This window comes from Branchiostoma lanceolatum, chromosome 1 (assembly GCF_035083965.1).
Source record: "Branchiostoma lanceolatum isolate klBraLanc5 chromosome 1, klBraLanc5.hap2, whole genome shotgun sequence".
Lineage (NCBI taxonomy): Eukaryota > Metazoa > Chordata > Leptocardii > Amphioxiformes > Branchiostomatidae > Branchiostoma > Branchiostoma lanceolatum.
The window spans coordinates 23,762-41,876 of NC_089722.1; the positions used below are offsets into that span (position 1 = coordinate 23,762).

General features: G+C 46.3%; 2 protein-coding genes across 3 annotated transcripts in view; one reads left to right on the forward strand and one right to left on the reverse strand.

Annotated features, from left to right (window-relative positions):
- Positions 1-142: 142 nt before the first annotated feature.
- LOC136428382 (uncharacterized) lies at positions 143-8,876 on the reverse strand. Of its 2 annotated transcripts, XM_066417852.1 has the most exons (11): positions 8,627-8,876; positions 8,245-8,302; positions 7,246-7,263; positions 6,793-6,885; positions 6,418-6,475; positions 6,161-6,224; positions 4,344-4,499; positions 3,755-3,813; positions 2,861-2,966; positions 2,690-2,749; positions 143-2,535 (listed from the first exon to the last, which is right to left on the reverse strand). In XM_066417852.1, exons 1-11 carry the CDS (start codon positions 8,764-8,766, stop codon positions 2,373-2,375), a joined length of 975 nt encoding a protein of 324 aa, XP_066273949.1. In that variant the 5' UTR covers positions 8,767-8,876; the 3' UTR covers positions 143-2,372. The 2 variants fall into 2 exon arrangements, with proteins under 2 accessions (XP_066273949.1, XP_066273940.1); XM_066417843.1 differs by lacking the exon at positions 7,246-7,263 and having other exon boundaries at positions 8,227-8,302; positions 8,627-8,875.
- A 244-nt stretch (positions 8,877-9,120) lies between these two features.
- Positions 9,121-18,115, forward strand: part of LOC136428391 (WD repeat-containing protein 3-like) — a 32,816-nt gene continuing 23,821 nt past the window's right edge. The window contains 7 exon segments of the mRNA XM_066417866.1: positions 9,121-9,249; positions 12,623-12,800; positions 13,317-13,393; positions 13,594-13,726; positions 14,284-14,402; positions 16,187-16,361; positions 17,953-18,045. Coding sequence (XP_066273963.1) covers positions 12,630-12,800; positions 13,317-13,393; positions 13,594-13,726; positions 14,284-14,402; positions 16,187-16,361; positions 17,953-18,045 — 768 coding nt within the window. The 5' untranslated portion in view covers positions 9,121-9,249; positions 12,623-12,629.

Here is an 18,115-nt window from a genome sequence, read left to right on the forward strand (position 1 = left end):
TATATATATATACATCTCGTCTATATATAAGTCAATCTATCAGCTTACTCCAACTTCTTGATTTGTGATCGACTGTTTGCTGGCGCGCTTTAGGCATGATAAATCAGGCTCTACGGGATAAACAGGATCAGGCCGCGCAAGATTTGTGGTATCCGAGGCTTATGCTGAAATTTATTCCACCAGTGAGCCTGTCAACCTCTCTTACCTCTGCAGAACGCCTTGCTCCTCGGTGCGTCTGATATGGACTATATGTTGTCATATACCGAGGTAAACATGGTTGTGTTGAATATGGCTCTACATTTTGGCACATATATGATAAATGCTAGAACTGCATACCTAGGAGGTATACATGTATAATTGTTGCAGAATGTTATATGATCAGGGCTCCGACTCTACTTTGCTGACATATGGCATACGTCTATGCTGCAAAGCTCTAAGCAGTATTTGTCCCACATACCACAGCATCCTATCTAGATTCTCTTTCTTACATACTAGCCCAGTACAAGCCCAACACTTTGTAGCGGCCTTGCCAACACGACACGCTCGACTGGAACGAAATATATCCAAGTATATCCATCACAGCCTTTCTGTATATCGGAATGCCAGCGCGGATTTTAAAGTAGCGCAAGATTGTACAATGTTCATAGATCCCTAGTCGCTCATAACGGATAGAAATTCTTGGCTGGTGCGGTGGTGTTTAACCTTCAGTTGCAGGGAAGCGGTGGTACAAATACTTCAAACCGATGCGTTTCACGTAGGCAAAACCGAATCATCTGAGAAATATGACTCTCAGGCTAGTTTCACGTAGGTAAAACCGCATCATCTGACAAATATGGCACTCAGGCTAGTTTCACGTAGGCAAAACCGAATCATCTGACAAATATGGCACTCAGGCTAGTTTCACGTAGGCAAAACCGAATCATCTGACAAATTTGACACTCAGGCTAGTTTCACGTAGGTAAAAACCGCATCATCTGACAAATATTACACTCAGGCTAGTCTCACGTAGGCAAAACCGAATCATCTGACAAATATGGCACTCAGGCTAGTTTCACGTAGGCAAAACCGAATCATCTGACAAATATTACACTCAGGCTAGTCTCACGTAGGCAAAACCGAATCATCTGACAAATATGGCACTCAGGCTAGTCTCACGTAGGCAAAACCGAATCATCTGACAAATATGGCACTCAGGCTAGTTTCACGTAGGCAAAACCGAATCATCTGACAAATATTACACTCAGGCTAGTCTCACGTAGGCAAAACCGAATCATCTGACAAATATGGCACTCAGGCTAGTTTCACGTAGGCAAAACCGAATCATCTGACAAATATGGCACTCAGGCTAGTTTCACGTAGGCAAAACCGAATCATCTGACAAATATTACACTCAGGCTAGTCTCACGTAGGCAAAACCGAATCATCTGACAAATATGGCACTCAGGCTAGTTTCACGTAGGCAAAACCGAATCATCTGACAAATATTACACTCAGGCTAGTCTCACGTAGGCAAAACCGAATCATCTGACAAATATGGCACTCAGGCTAGTCTCACGTAGGCAAAACCGAATCATCTGACAAATATGGCACTCAGGCTAGTTTCACGTAGGCAAAACCGAATCATCTGACAAATATTACACTCAGGCTAGTCTCACGTAGGCAAAACCGAATCATCTGACAAATATGGCACTCAGGCTAGTTTCACGTAGGCAAAACCGAATCATCTGACAAATATGGCACTCAGGCTAGTTTCACGTAGGCAAAACCGAATCATCTGACAAATATGACACTCAGGCTAGTTTCACGTAGGCAAAACCGAATCATCTGACAAATATGACACTCGGGCTAGTTTCACGTAGGCAAAACTAAACCATCTGACAAGGGAAACGATGTCAGCGTTTTCCTTACTCAATCCACCCTGGCCCAATTTTATAGGATGTTAGTACAACTAGTTTTATAACGTTTTTTTTCTAATTTTTTTTTCCAAATAATTCTACCCCAAATGATCTAATCTGCTCTTGCCACACGTCATTTGTTGGATATTTCTTGCCTCTACTTTTATAATACAGTTGGCCTAACCCCCACTTCTCCTTTAGCTCGACAGTTGGCCTAACCCCCACTTCTCCTTTAGCTCGACAGTTGGCCTAACCCCCACTTCTCCTTTAGCTCGACAGTTGGCCTAACCCCCACTTCTCCTTTAGTCCGACAGTTGGCCTAACCCCCACTTCTCCTTTAGTCCGACAGTTGGCCGAACCCCCACTTCTCCTTTAGCTCGACAGTTGGCCTAACCCCCACTTCTCCTTTAGCTCGACAGTTGGCCTAACCCCCACTTCTCCTTTAGTCCGACAGTTGGCCTAACCCCCACTTCTCCTTTAGTCCGACAGTTGGCCGAACCCCCACTTCTCCTTTAGCTCCTCCATGGTCACTTCGACGTTTTTTACGTCCCCGTCTTTGCCAAACACGCCGAACCTCGGGCCTTCCGGACGCAAGTCTCCCGAGAACCGAGGGTCCGAGGGCACCCCGGCCGGCTGCCACCTATAGCAATAAAGACATAAATAACCTCAGCCCTCTTTTCAACAATAATCATTTCCTTAATCCATGTACCCTGGGAGTGAAATGCTCCTTTAAACTTCGTACTATGTAGAAATAAAGAGACCTAAATGGTTTATAAACCTTTGATTTCGCTCACCTTGTATCGCAGCTGACCCGGGCAAACTGTGTGCAGTTCACAGTCGACATGTGCACGGTTCTGAGGGAGAATATAGGCAAGTTGTAAACATGCAAATCAGAGACCGCTTTCAGAAGACATAAAGCCCGAAAGGAACAGCCAAACAGTATCTCTACTGGTGTGACGTTTTACCGCATGGTGAAGATGAGAGCGTCGCCGGCTCGGAAATCTGCGGACTTCCACTGACCCCCGAACCGCCTCGTGATCTCCAGCGGGTCCTCCGTGAACCACCCCGTTCCTATGGCAACACAGGGTTTGTTATCAATGTACCAGGCACATTCGAGCCGGTTCCTATGGAAACACAGGGTTTGTTATCAATGTACCAGGCACAAACGAGACGGTTCCTAAGGCAACGCAAGGTTTACCATAACTGTACCAGGCACATTCGAGCCGGTTCCTATGGCAACACAGGGTTTGTCATCAATGTACCAGGCACAAACGAGCCGGTTCCTATGGCAAAACAAGGTTTATTATAACTGTACCACGCACAAACGAGCCAGTTCCTATGGCAACACAATGTTTATCATAACTGCACCTGGCACAAACGAGACGGTTCCTATGGCAACACAAGGATTCCAAATAAAAGGCCTAATCCAATTAGTTTCTATAGCAACAAAGTTCGCATTTCATTCATTGGTTTGGCTGCCTGCTGGTATGGAATAAAGAGTTCTCAAGAAATGTACTAATGAATCGATTAAACGTTTAGCTAACTATCACTGAGGAACTCAACATGGAGAGCATGTGTTAGTCTGTTAAAAGATCAGAGTTGTATAAAAGGAGAAAAAAAGTAAAAATTCATCACAAATAAAGAAAGTTACCCCTATAGTCCATTTCCTGGATAACGCAGACCATCCGTGCTGACAACGCTTCAAAGCCGTGATGTCAGTTAGCTTAATGATTAGTCCGCCCTATATTTCAATACGCGTACGTGAAATTATTTCTGTATAATTCGTTTCTTTTTTTATCTTTCTTCAGTAAACTACTACGATAAAACTATTCACTATAAACATAAAGAGCTTGTCTGACCTTTAAGCTTTGCTTCTTCAATGTCCAGACTCCCGTAAGTATCCTGGAAGTGCTGGAAACTGGAGAGCAAACAAGAATCTTAACCCGACTCCGTGCAATTCTGATTTGGCAGTTTAAGTGATGTCAGGGTGAAATATCGAATATTAGTCTTCATATGTTGAGTTCCTATGGTGAGAGTAGTGTTGTTAATGTACACTGATGTTGTCAGGAACGCACGCACAAGCGTCCCCATGTGCACACAATCAAACAAACAAACAAACAAACAAACACACACACACACAAACACACACACACAAACACACACATACGAACACTCAAACACAGGCGTACAGACCAAACCAACGTAAATACTGACGTGTGCAAATTAACTACAGACGTGTGCAAATTAACTACAAACGCGTGCACATTAACTACAAACGTGCGCACATTAACTACAGACGTGTACACATTAACTGCAGACGTGTACACATTAACTACAGACGTGTACACATTAACTAAAGACGTGTACACATTAACTACAGACGTGTGCACATTAACTACAGACGTGTGCACATTAACTACTGACGTGTGCATACCGTCAAACACACACCTGCGGAGTTTATGGGAACCCTCGCAGACGGCCAGGGTGCCCATCTCCATGGTAACGTCTCCCAGCGGTGTCCACATGGTGTAGACCTGGTCCGTACCACGTGACATGTACACCCAGTCCACGTGAGCGCCGGTAAAACCTTCGTTGTACATTGCTCTGTTGAACAACAGCAATAAAAACACATGGCTCAACAGCAACAAACACATGGCTCAATGAAAGAACAGCAGCGACAAACACATGGCTCTGTTGAACAGCAGCAGGCAACCTTAGCTATGGTATGGTACCCAGGTAATTAAACCTACTTTAGCTATGGTATGGTACCCAGGTTGTTAAGCCTACCTTAGCCATGGTAGAACTCGGGTAACTAAACCTACTTTAGCCATGGTATGGTACCCAGGTTGTTAAGCCTACCTTAGCCATGGTATGGTACCCAGGTTGTTAAGCCTACCTTAGCCATGGTATGGTACCCGGGTAATTAAACCTACTTTAGCTATGGTATGGTACCCAGGTTATTAAGCCTACCTTAGCCATGGTATGGTACCCGGGTAATTAAACCTACTTTAGCTATGGTATGGTACCCAGGTTGTTAAGCCTACCTTAGCCATGGTATGGTACCCGGGTAATTAAACCTACTTTAGCTATGGTATGGTACCCAGGTTGTTAAGCCTACCTTAGCCATGGTATGGTACCCGGGTAATTAAACCTACTTTAGCTATGATATGGTACCCAGGTTGTTAAGCCTACCTTAGCCTTGGTATGGTACCCGGGTAATTAAACCTACTTTAGCCATGGGATGGTACCCGGGTAATTAAGCCTACCTTAGCTATGGTATGGTACCCAGGTTGTTAAGCCTACCTTAGCCATGGTATGGTACCCGGGTAATTAAACCTACTTTAGCTATGGTATGGTACCCAGGTTGTTAAGCCTACCTTAGCCATGGTATGGTACCCGGGTAATTAAACCTACTTTAGCCATGGGATGGTACCCGGGTAATTAAGCCTACCTTAGCTATGGTATGGTACCCAGGTTGTTAAGCCTACCTTAGCCATGGTATGGTACCCGGGTAATTAAACCTACTTTAGCCTTGGTATGGTACCCAGGTTATTAAGCCTACCTTAGCCATGGTATGGTACCCGGGTAATTAAACCTACTTTAGCTATGGTATGGTACCCAGGTTGTTAAGCCTACCTTAGCCATGGTATGGTACCCGGGTAATTAAACCTACTTTAGCCATGGTATGGTACCCAGGTTGTTAAGCCTACCTTAGCCATGGTATGGTACCCGGGTAATTAAACCTACTTTAGCTATGGTATGGTACCCAGGTTGTTAAGCCTACCTTAGCCATGGTATGGTACCCGGGTAATTAAACCTACTTTAGCTATGGTATGGTACCCAGGTTGTTAAGCCTACCTTAGCCATGGTATGGTACCCGGGTAATTAAACCTACTTTAGCTATGGTATGGTACCCAGGTTGTTAAGCCTACCTTAGCCATGGTATGGTACCCGGGTAGTTAAACCTACTTTAGCTATGGTATGGTACCCAGGTTGTTAAGCCTACCTTAGCTATGGTATGGTACCCAGGTTGTTAAGCCTACCTTAGCCATGGTATGGTACCCGGGTAATTAAACCTACTTTAGCCATGGTATGGTACCCGGGTAATTAAGCCTACCTTAGCTATGGTATGGTACCCAGGTTGTTAAGCCTACCTTAGCCTTGGTATGGTACCCGGGTAATTAAACCTACTTTAGCCATGGGATGGTACCCGGGTAATTAAGCCTACCTTAGCTATGGTATGGTACCCAGGTTGTTAAGCCTACCTTAGCCACTTGAAGTCGAATGTTTGAGGCTCAGCGCCCAGAAGGGAGTGGAAGAAGGCACGGGCTGTGAAACGGACGCCATGTATGCTGGTTTATAACATTTTTAAACATAGAAAAATCAGACTAGAGTATTATACAGCAACATGTACGCAATGCTTTAGAGAAAGTCTTCAAACAAGACAGTAAACATTCCGAGAAAGTGAGAGTAAGAAAAAAACAATACGATCGCTATCAGAGAGCAGTAGTAAGTTACTCACGTCTTGGTCCCTCGATGACCTTCAGAACGGCGCCAGAATGCGTGATGGAGTTCTTACCCTGCGGACAAACGATCAGGAGAGCATTTAGAAACTGCTGCATGCCATTATATCTAAAGTAGCATGTGGACAAATTATTAGTGTTGACAAATGATAGTGTGAACAAAGCAGTTCCCTCCAACTTGTTCTGTGGATGTATCGTCAAGACGCGCAGTTAACATGTCTAGCTATAGCTGGCGAGGTCCTAGTCGTCATGAGCTTGCGCCTGCGTACACTGTACCAGTTGGATAGCTTTAACTTGATAAGCATTTTTGCCATACAAAGCATTTAAGTAGACATGTCCCTTTGTTCTGACGTCACCTTCACGACCGTACTGACCTCCATAAATGGAACACATCCCCGGCCGCATCTTGAATCCAGAACTCCTTGTTGCCATGGAAACGAGGTATCCAATTTCCCTTCTCCTGATTCCTACACAAAAGGAAACCAGGCGTTTCTTCATCATTGCACAAAGCGGAACGTTTTCTTCAAATATGAAATATCAAGTTGGCCATATATCTATCTATTCATTTACCTCTCTCTCTCTCTCTCTCTCTCTCTCTCTCTCTCTCTCTCTCTCTCTCTCTCTCTCTCTCTCTCTCTCTCTCTCTCTCTCTCTCTGTGTCTCTCGCTCTCTCTCTCTCTCTCTAAATATATATATTCATATATATATATATATATATATACATATAAAGAAAGAGTGAGAGGTAAATAGATATATAGATATATAGATATATAGATATATTGATATATTGATAGATATATAGCGTATTTAAAAACCTCCAAACTCACCTTGACGTACTTGATGACCTCCAAACTCACCTTGACCAGGGGTGCCAAAGAATACATACGAATTTTACGGAATACATACGAATTTTACGGAATACATACGATCCATTACTAGAAACATACGATCCGTACGGAGTACATACGATCCATTACTAGAAACATACGATCCGTACGGAATACATACGATCGAATTTGACGGAATACATACGAATTTGACGGAATACATACGATCCATTACTAGAAACATACGTTCCGTACGGAATACATACGATCCATTACGCAGAAACATACGATCCGTACGGAATACATACGATCCATTACGCGGAATACATACGATCCTTACTAATTTGCTGGCCATCGCGCTAACACCGAATCTAGTTATGTCTGGTCCCCTAGTTGGTCTAAGCCTGCATCAGTCTTAATTTAGTGCAGCTTGAGATTTGAGAGTTTAGCCGTATGGGATAGAGTTTAGCCGTATGGGATAGAGTTTAGCCGTATGGGATAGAGTTTAGCCGTATGGGATAGAGTTTAGCCGTATGGGATAGAGTTTAGCCGTATGGGATAGAGTTTAGCCGTATGGGATAGAGTTTAGCCGTATGGGATTAGCCGTGTGGGATACGCCATTATCAGAAGATGTCGTACGAAGAACTGGTTACGAGGAAGCCATCTTGAATTTGCCGCCGGTGTCACGTGATCCAGGCACATTTCTCCAAATTAGTAAGGACCGTATGTATTCCGCGTAATGGATCGTATGTATTCCGTACGGATCGTATGTTTCTGCGTAATGGATCGTATGTATTCCGTACGAATCGTATGTTTCTAGTAATGGATCGTATGTATTCCGTAAAATTCGTATGTATTCCGTAAAATTCGTATGTATTCTTTGGCACCCCTGTTGACGTACGTGATGACCTACAAACTTACCTTGACGTACGTGATGACCTACAAACTTACCTTGACGTACGTGATGACCTACAAACTCACCTTGACGTACTTAATGACCTCGAGACGCGCGTCCAGCACTTCCTGCCGGTCATGAAGGCCCCGGATGAAGAGATAACTTGGGAAAAAAAGTTTTGCATTTCAGGCTATTGATATTGAACCTTTATCGCTGTTCTGTATTGAAGACACCTGCACTACAGCCTTCTGTATTTTAGACTACTGAAATTGAACCTTGACCTTTAACAACGCACATTCCGATCCACCCGAAATAAATTCGTCAGGCGTTGTGCTGGGATAACGCCCTTTTGCCGTATCCGTCCCGACTCTGTCGGCATGATCTGACGGATCCGGTCCCACGGTGTCCGGTGTTTGGATATGTCAGGATCTGAGGCCACTTAGCGCGGTGTTAGTCAGCGGGACATGCAGGAGTTTTGTTTCTCACCCCTTGTCCGCCATTTCCCGCCTGAGTGCCGCCGCGTCCCCCAGCAGGTGGTTGGCGGGCTGGAGGCGCTGCAGGTCCGCCGAGCCCAGGGCCACCTCCCGCGGGCCCAGCCGGATGCGTCTGCCGGCAGATCCATCCATGGTTCGGTCCGGGTAGTGGTGAAATGTTAGATCTCAAACCCGCCCATGGCATCCGTGCCGCTCTCAGCTGTTCGCCCTCCGTCGGATGCCGAAGTCCGAAGGCCGTGAGGGACCTGCAAACAGCAGTGTTTGCACTAGTGTTTGCAGTGGCGGGAACATTGCGCAGTCTTTAGTTTTGGGACTCTCTTAATCTTTACAAGTGTGTTACATTGTTCTACAGTGTAAACGCACGCTTAGGACCAACAGATGTTCAGTGACTGAAAAAGTTGCTCTTGAGATGGCCCGTTAACAAGATATTGCAACATTATTCCACATTGGACGTTGTACTGCAGTTTGCACAGCCATCGCTAGATGTCCCTATAATTAGTTTCGAGGTCAGAGGTCACTGTACACATGTGCGCGCACGTCGCTGTTTCGCTCATCGGTTCAACTTTCGTCTCGGATTTGAGCTTTGAGGGAGACTGATTCAGCGCCTGCTCATTGGTAGGTACCGAAAAACGTACGTCTTTCAGTTTAGCGCTTCCCTAATCACGAAGCATCCTAGATCTTCTCGATGTGCTGTCTAAAAGGACGGTGGGGTGGGGAGGGGGGCAAGGCCCACCATTATTACTCTTCTTACATTTGTATGTTCCTTTAATGAAACATAGATGTTTGTTACGTGTATAAGTTGTGATGTTCACTGTGTTCTACGTTCTCAGCCTGTACATTCGTGTCCCTTTGGTTAGTCTTTGTGTCACTGCATACTAGTAAGCCAGTGCATGTAAAATAGCGATATTTTCCCACACAGTTCCACGATGCCGGTGACTAAACAGTCCCCCGCTATGTTCCCAGTTTGAGTGTTTTTGTGTCCCACACATGTACAGTTCCACCATGCCGGTGACTAAACAGTACCCCGCTATGTTCCCAGTTTGAGTGTTTTTGTGTCCCACACAGTTCCACGATGCCGGTGACTAAACAGTACCCCGCTATGTTCCCAGTTTGAGTGCTTTTGTGTCCCACACAGTTCCACGATGCCGGTGACTAAACAGTCCCCCGCTATGTTCCCAGTTTGAGTGTTTTTGTGTCCCGCACATGTACAGTTCCACCATGCCGGTGACTAAACAGTCCCCCGCTATGTTCCCAGTTTGAGTGTTTTTGTGTCCCACACATGTACAGTTCCACGATGCCGGTGACTAAACAGTCCCCCGCTATGTTCCCAGTTTGAGTGTTTTTGTGTCCCACACATGTACAGTTCCACGATGCCAGTGACTAAACAGTACCCCGCTATGTTCCCAGTTTGAGTGTTTTTGTGTCCCACACATGTACAGTTCCACGATGCCGGTGACTAAACAGTCCCCCGCTATGTTCCCAGTTTGAGTGTTTTTGTGTCCCACACATGTACAGTTCCACCATGCCGGTGACTAAACAGTCCCCCGCTATGTTCCCAGTTTGAGTGTTTTTGTGTCCCACACATGTACAGTTCCACCATGCCGGTGACTAAACAGTCCCCCGCTATGTTCCCAGTTTGAGTGTTTTTGTGTCCCACACATGTACAGTTCCACCATGCCGGTGACTAAACAGTCCCCCGCTATGTTCCCAGTTTGAGTGTTTTTGTGTCCCACACATGTACAGTTCCACCATGCCGGTGACTAAACAGTCCCCCGCTATGTTCCCAGTTTGAGTGTTTTTGTGTCCCACACATGTACAGTTCCGCCATGCCGGTGACTAAACAGTCCCCCGCTATGTTCCCAGTTTGAGTGTTTTTGTGTCCCACACATGTACAGTTCCACGATGCCGGTGACTAAACAGTACCCCGCTATGTTCCCAGTTTGAGTGTTTTGTGTCCCACACATGTACAGTTCCACCATGCCGGTGACTAAACAGTACCCCGCTATGTTCCCAGTTTGAGTGTTTTTGTGTCCCACACATGTACAGTTCCACCATGCCGGTGACTAAACAGTCCCCCGCTATGTTCCCAGTTTGAGTGTTTTTGTGTCCCACACATGTACAGTTCCACCATGCCGGTGACTAAACAGTCCCCCGCTATGTTCCCAGTTTGAGTGTTTTTGTGTCCCACACATGTACAGTTCCACGATGCCGGTGACTAAACAGTACCCCGCTATGTTCCCAGTTTGAGTGTTTTGTGTCCCACACATGTACAGTTCCACCATGCCGGTGACTAAACAGTACCCCGCTATGTTCCCAGTTTGAGTGTTTTTGTGTCCCACACATGTACAGTTCCACCATGCCGGTGACTAAACAGTCCCCCGCTATGTTCCCAGTTTGAGTGTTTTTGTGTCCCACACATGTACAGTTCCACCATGCCGGTGACTAAACAGTACCCCGCTATGTTCCCAGTTTGAGTGTTTTTGTGTCCCACACATGTACAGTCCCACCATGCCGGTGACTAAACAGTACCCCGCTATGTTCCCAGTTTGAGTGCTTTTGTGTCCCACACAGTTCCACGATGCCGGTGACTAAACAGTACCCCGCTATGTTCCCAGTTTGAGTGTTTTGTGTCCCACACATGTACAGTTCCACCATGCCGGTGACTAAACAGTACCCCGCTATGTTCCCAGTTTGAGTGTTTTTGTGTCCCACACATGTACACTTCCACCATGCCGGTGACTAAACAGTCCCCCGCTATGTTCCCAGTTTGAGTGCTTTTGTGTCCCACACAGTTCCACGATGCCGGTGACTAAACAGTCCCCCGCTATGCTCCCAGTTTGAGTGTTTTTGTGTCCCACACATGTACAGCTCCACAATGCCGGTGACTAAACAGTACCCCGCTATGTTCCCAGTTTGAGTGTTTTTGTGTCCCGCACAGTTCCACGATGCCGGTGACTAAACAGTACCCCGCTATGTTCCCAGTTTGAGTGTTTTTGTGTCCCACACATGTACAGTTCCACGATGCCGGTGACTAAACAGTACCCCGCTTTGTTCCCAGTTTGAGTGTTTTTGTGTCCCACACATGTACAGTTCCACCATGCCGGTGACTAAACAGTACCCCGCTATGTTCCCAGTTTGAGTGTTTTTGTGTCCCACACATGTACAGTTCCACGATGCCGGTGACTAAACAGTACCCCGCTTTGTTCCCAGTTTGAGTGTTTTTGTGTCCCACACATGTACAGTTCCACGATGCCGGTGACTAAACAGTACCCCGCTATGTTCCCAGTTTGAGTGTTTTTGTGCCCCGCACATGTACAGTTCCACGATGCCGGTGACTAAACAGTACCCCGCTATGTTCCCAGTTTGAGTGTTTTTGTGTCCCACACATGTACAGTTCCACGATGCCGGTGACTAAACAGTACCCCGCTTTGTTCCCAGTTTGAGTGTTTTTGTGTCCCACACATGTACAGTTCCACGATGCCGGTGACTAAACAGTCCCCCGCTATGTTCCCAGTTTGAGTGTTTTTGTGTCCCACACATGTACAGTTCCACGATGCCGGTGACTAAACAGTCCCCCGCTATGTTCCCAGTTTGAGTGTTTTTGTGTCCCACACATGTACAGTTCCACGATGCCGGTGACTAAACAGTACCCCGCTATGTTCCCAGTTTGAGTGTTTTTGTGTCCCACACAGTTCCACGATGCCGGTGACTAAACAGTACCCCGCTATGTTCCCAGTTTGAGTGTTTTTGTGTCCCACACAGTTCCACGATGCCGGTGACTAAACAGTACCCCGCTATGTTCCCAGTTTGAGTGTTTTGTGTCCCACACATGTACAGTTCCACCATGCCGGTGACTAAACAGTACCCCGCTATGTTCCCAGTTTGAGTGTTTTTGTGTCCCACACATGTACAGTTCCACCATGCCGGTGACTAAACAGTACCCCGCTATGTTCCCAGTTTGAGTGTTTTGTGTCCCACACATGTACAGTTCCACGATGCCGGTGACTAAACAGTACCTCCGCTATGTTCCGGCCTCCATGTGGGGTGTGGTCGCCAGCCCCAAGGCCCCCGTGGTTCAGCTCTGTCTGCGCGGTGTGAAGGGACGATACGTAGCAGTGGCTGCCGTCGAGCATGTCTTCATCTGGGACCTACGGATGGGAGAGAAGGTGAGATGTCTTGTTTTTTTGTCTTACCTGGGCCATGGGTGTTCCGTACCAAGTGATAACTTGGGTTATCACGCAGGCCCTACTTTTATCACATGTGCTTCCATATAGAATATTGCGAATGCATTTCTACTTAATTCAAGTGTGCAGAGTGCACCGCTGTCGAAAATTTGAATACAGGATAGGAAAGTTGTAATTGTGGCTGTTACAATATTTTGTTTGAGTACACCAAATTTCTTAACTTCCGCTCTGGCGCATTTCTCAGGTGGGTAAGAGTCTATGAAGAGTCTATGAAGAGTCTATGACGTAAATAAAATACAACACGGCGTATTTCGCATCACCCTCGGTCCCAGCCCACCTGTAAGTTGGATCCGACCCAGTACTGACCTGTGTGTTGTTCAGGACTGTTTTAGGTACAGCAAAGGGAGGCAGTACTAGTACTGAACTGTGTGTTGTTCTCCCATGTCCACAGCTGATTGTGCTAGTACTGACCTGTGTGTTGTTCTCCCATGTCCACAGCTGATTGTGCTGAAAGGCGGGAAGTTTGAGGTCACAGGTCTGGCTGCTAGTCCAGATAACCTGCACATCGCGGTCGGGTAGGCAAATTTTCTTCTTCTCTTCAAGTTCAACAACACACTGTAAACTAGGCTAGCTAGGTTACAACAAGTTTACTAACTTTAGAATAGCAGGTTACTCAGTCATTCATGTTGATCGACAGGTTGATGTTGATTGACCAGTGTGTTGATTGACAGGTGTCCTGATGTTGATTGACAGGTGTCCTGATGTTGATTGACAGGTACCATGACGGCTCGGTGCAGGTGTTCAGCCTCGTGACGGGGGAAGTTGTAGTCGTGTTCAGCGGACACAAAGCGGCCGTCACCACGCTTAGTTACGACACCAGTGGCATGAGACTGGCCTCAGGGTCAAAGGTCAGCAGGGTTAACCCTCTCATGAACATATTGTTCTTGTTTTGTTCACTATTGTCTTTTTTTGCCTTGAAATAAGCCTTTTTTCATCCGCATGATATTGCCTTGAAAACATCTTAATTTTGCCCACTGGACACAGATGTGATCGTGTGGGACATTGTTAACGAATCCAGCCTGTACAGTACAGTAAGCCTGTATAACCCTGTACAACAGTACTGTAAGCCTTTATAACCCTGTGCAGTTCTGTAAGCCTATATAACCCTGTACAGTACTGCCATGTAGGCCTGTGTAAGTACAGTTCTGTAAGCCTATATAACCCTGTACAGTACTGCCATGTAGGCCTGTGTAAGTACAGTTCTGTAAGCGTGTATAACCCTGTGCAGTTCTGTAAGCCTATATAACCCTGTACAATACTGCCATGTAGGCCTGTGTAAGTACAGTTCTGTAAGCCTGTATAAGTCTGTGCAGTTCTGTAAGCCTGTGTAAGCCTGTTAAGCCTGTATAACCCTGTAAAGGCCTGTAATTTGAGTAACTATAAGCCTGTATTTTCCCCACGGCAGGACACAGATGTGATCGTGTGGGACATTGTTAACGAGTCGGGTCTCTACAGACTGAAGGGGCACAAAGGTGTGATCACCCACTGCCACTTTCTTAAAGGCAGAAACTTTCTCATCACAAGGTAAGGAACTGCCAACTTGTCAAGAATATACTGGAAATGCAGAAATGTTCGCGGTGGTTTTATGTTCACAGTTTTCGTGGCAGTATGTGACTATAGCACTGCTGCAAACTTAAACCACCGCGAACACTCAATTTTCCCTTTAGCGCGAAATAAAAACCATTTACAGTTACTGTAGTGAAGAACTGCCAGTGTCTGAAGAAAGTTGTAAGGAACGGCTGATGGCTGAAAAACTTTATTTCCTACTGAAAACTTCCCCATTCAACAACCATGAGGAATAAAGATTTCCAGGGGCAACTTGTTCCCATCTTCCTTTCAGGTCACCAAAACTAACAGTTCCAAATACCCGCAGCACTCCATAGTATCACAGACTGTCCCTCAAACCAAAACCAGCAGTTCCAAATACCCGCAGCACTCCATAGTATCACAGACTGTACCTCAAACCAAAACCAGCAGTTCCAAATACCTGCAGCACTCCATAGGCTGTACCTCAAACCAAAACCAGCAGTTCCAAATACCCCCAGCACTCCATAGTATCACAGACTGTACCTCAAACCAAAACCAGCAGTTCCAAATACCTGCAGCACTCCATAGGCTGTACCTCAAACCAAAACCAGCAGTTCCAAATACCCGCAGCACTCCATAGTATCATAGGCTGTACCTGAAACCAAAACCAGCAGTTCCAAATACCCGCAGCACTCCAAAGTATCACAGACTGTCCCTCAAACCAAAACCAGCAGTTCCAAATACCCGCAGCACTCCATAGTATCATAGGCTGTACCTGAAACCAAAACCAGCAGTTCCAAATACCCGCAGCACTCCATAGTATCACAGACTGTACCTCAAACCAAAACCAGCAGTTCCAAATACCTGCAGCACTCCATAGGCTGTACCTGAAACCAAAACCAGCAGTTCCAAATACCCGCAGCACTCCATAGTATCATAGGCTGTACCTGAAACCAAAACCAGCAGTTCCAAATACCCGCAGCACTCCATAGTATCATAGGCTGTACCTGAAACCAAAACCAGCAGTTCCAAATACCCGCAGCACTCCATAGTATCATAGGCTGTACCTCAAACTAAAACCAGCAGTTCCAAATACCTGCAGCACTCCATAGTATCATAGGCTGTACCTGAAACCAAAACCAGCAGTTCCAAATACCTGCAGCACTCCAAAGTATCACAGACTGTCCCTCAAACCAAAACCAGCAGTTCCAAATACCCGCAGCACTCCATAGTATCACAGACTGTCCCTCAAACCAAAACCAGCAGTTCCAAATACCCGCAGCACTCCAAAGTATCACAGACTGTCCCTGAAGGAAGAAAATGATAGATTCTTAAGACATTTACAATGACAATATACATGTCCACAAACAGCAAATGTTGTTATTGTTATTCTACTGCCAGCAGCTCTAAGGACACGTTTGTGAAGTCGTGGGACCTGGACACCCAGCACTGCTTCAGGACTGATGTTGTTGTTGTTGTTGTTTACCTGTTGGCAGCTCTAAGGACACGTTTGTAAAGTGGTGGGACCTGGACACCCAGCACTGCTTCAGGACTGATGTTGTTGTTGTTGTTGTTGTTTACCTATTGGCAGCTCTAAGGACACGTTTGTGAAGTGGTGGAACCTGGACACCCAGCACTGCTTCAGGACTGATGTTGTTGTTGTTGTTGTTGTTTACCTGTCGGTAGCTCTAAGGACACGTTTGTGAAGTGGTGGGACCTGGACACCCAGCACTGCTTCAGGACTGATGTTGTTGTTGTTGTTGTTGTTTACCTGTTGGCAGCTCTAAGGACACGTTTGTGAAGTGGTGGGACCTGGACACTCAGCACTGCTTCAGGACAATGGTCGGACATCGCACGGAGGTTTGGAGCTTCGCTGTGACTGCCGACGAAAAGAGACTGATTACAGGGAGCGGCGATAGTGAGCTCAGGGTGTGGGACATCCAGTACAAGGAACAGGTACATGTAGGGACATCCAGTACAGGGAACAGGTACATGTAGGGTGTGGGACATCCAGTACAGGGAACAGGTACATGTAGGGACATCCAGTACAGGGAACAGGTACATGTAGGGACATCCAGTACAGGGAACAGGTGCATGTAGGGACATCCAGTACAAGGAACAGGTACATGTAGGGTGTGGGACATCCAGTACAGGGAACAGGTACATGTAGGGTGTGGGACATCCAGTACAGAGAACAGGTACATGTAGGGACATCCAGTACAGGGAACAGGTACATGTAGGGACATCCAGTACAAGGAACAGGTACATGTAGGGTGTGGGACATCCAGTACAGGGAACAGGTACATGTAGGGACATCCAGTACAGGGAACAGGTACATGTAGGGACATCCAGTACAGGGAACAGGTACATGTAGGGACATCCAGTACAGGGAACAGGTACATATAGGGTGTGGGACATCCAGTACAGGGAACAGGTACATGTAGGGACATCCAGTACAGGGAACAGGTACATATAGGGTGTGGGACATCCAGTACAGGGAACAGGTACATGTAGGGACATCCAGTACAGGGAACAGGTACATGTAGGGACATCCAGTACAGGGAACAGGTACATGTAGGATGTGGGACATCCAGTACAAGGAACAGGTACATGTAGGGACATCCAGTACAGGGAACAGGTACATGTAGGGACATCTAGTACAGAGAACAGGTACATGTAGGGACATCCAGTACAGGGAACAGGTACATGTAGGGACATCCAGTACAGGGAACAGGTACATGTAGGGTGTGGGACATCCAGTACAGGGAACAGGTACATGTAGGGACATCCAGTACAGGGAACAGGTACATGTAGGGATATCCAGTACAGGGAACAGGTACATGTAGGGACATCCAGTACAGGGAACAGGTACATGTAGGGATATCCAGTACAGGGAACAGGTACATGTAGGGTGTGGGACATCCAGTACACGGAACAGGTACATGTAGGGACATCCAGTACAGGGAACAGGTACATGTAGGGATATCCAGTACAGGGAACAGGTACATGTAGGGTGTGGGACATCCAGTACAAGGAACAGGTACATGTAGGGTGTGGGACATCCAGTACAAGGAACAGGTACATGTAGGGACATCCAGTACAGGGAACAGGTACATGTAGGGTGTGGGACATCCAGTACAAGGAACAGGTACATGTAGGGACATCCAGTACAAGGAACAGGTACATGTAGGGTGTGGGACATCCAGTACAAGGAACAGGTACATGTAGGGACATCCAGTACAGGGAACAGGTACTGGTAGGGACATCCAGTACAGGGAACAGGTACATGTAGGGTGTGGGACATCCAGTACAGAGAACAGGTACATATAGGGTCTGGGACATCTAGTACAGGGAACAGGTACATATAGGGTGTGGGATATATTCAAAACTGAATCGAGCAGTAGTTTTTTTGCTATTCGCTAGACAATATGAAGGTAAACATGTATTTGCTAGACAAATGTCGCCTTCCTATAGTTACAATTTAAGATTCAAAGAAACCTTACAGGTAATTCTGACAGAAAGTCGTTTGTTTTAAACCTTCCTGTAGAGGCAGGAAGAAGAGGAGCCTGCTGCTAAGAAAGCTCGTCAGGAGATGGAAGAGGAGGAGGGGGAGGAGGAGGAGGAGGAACCACAGGAAGACGTAAGATATACCAGCAAAATATGATGCTAGAGGTCGGTTGATGAAGGTTAGACATGGAGGTAATAGCATC

What these genes read in the sequence shown, in the direction of transcription:
- LOC136428382 (XM_066417852.1), bottom strand. Translation starts at nt 8,766, where the DNA reads ATGGATGGATCTGCCGGCAGACGCATCCGGCTGGGCCCGCGGGAGGTG. An exon ending in GATGTGTTCCATTTATGGAG is followed by an intron (nt 6,476 to 6,792) that starts GTCAGTACGGTC and finishes GTTTGTCCGCAG; the next exon opens with GGTAAGAACTCCATCACGCA. An exon ending in GGTTCCCATAAACTCCGCAG is followed by an intron (nt 3,814 to 4,343) that starts GTGTGTGTTTGA and finishes TTTGCTCTCCAG; the next exon opens with TTTCCAGCACTTCCAGGATA.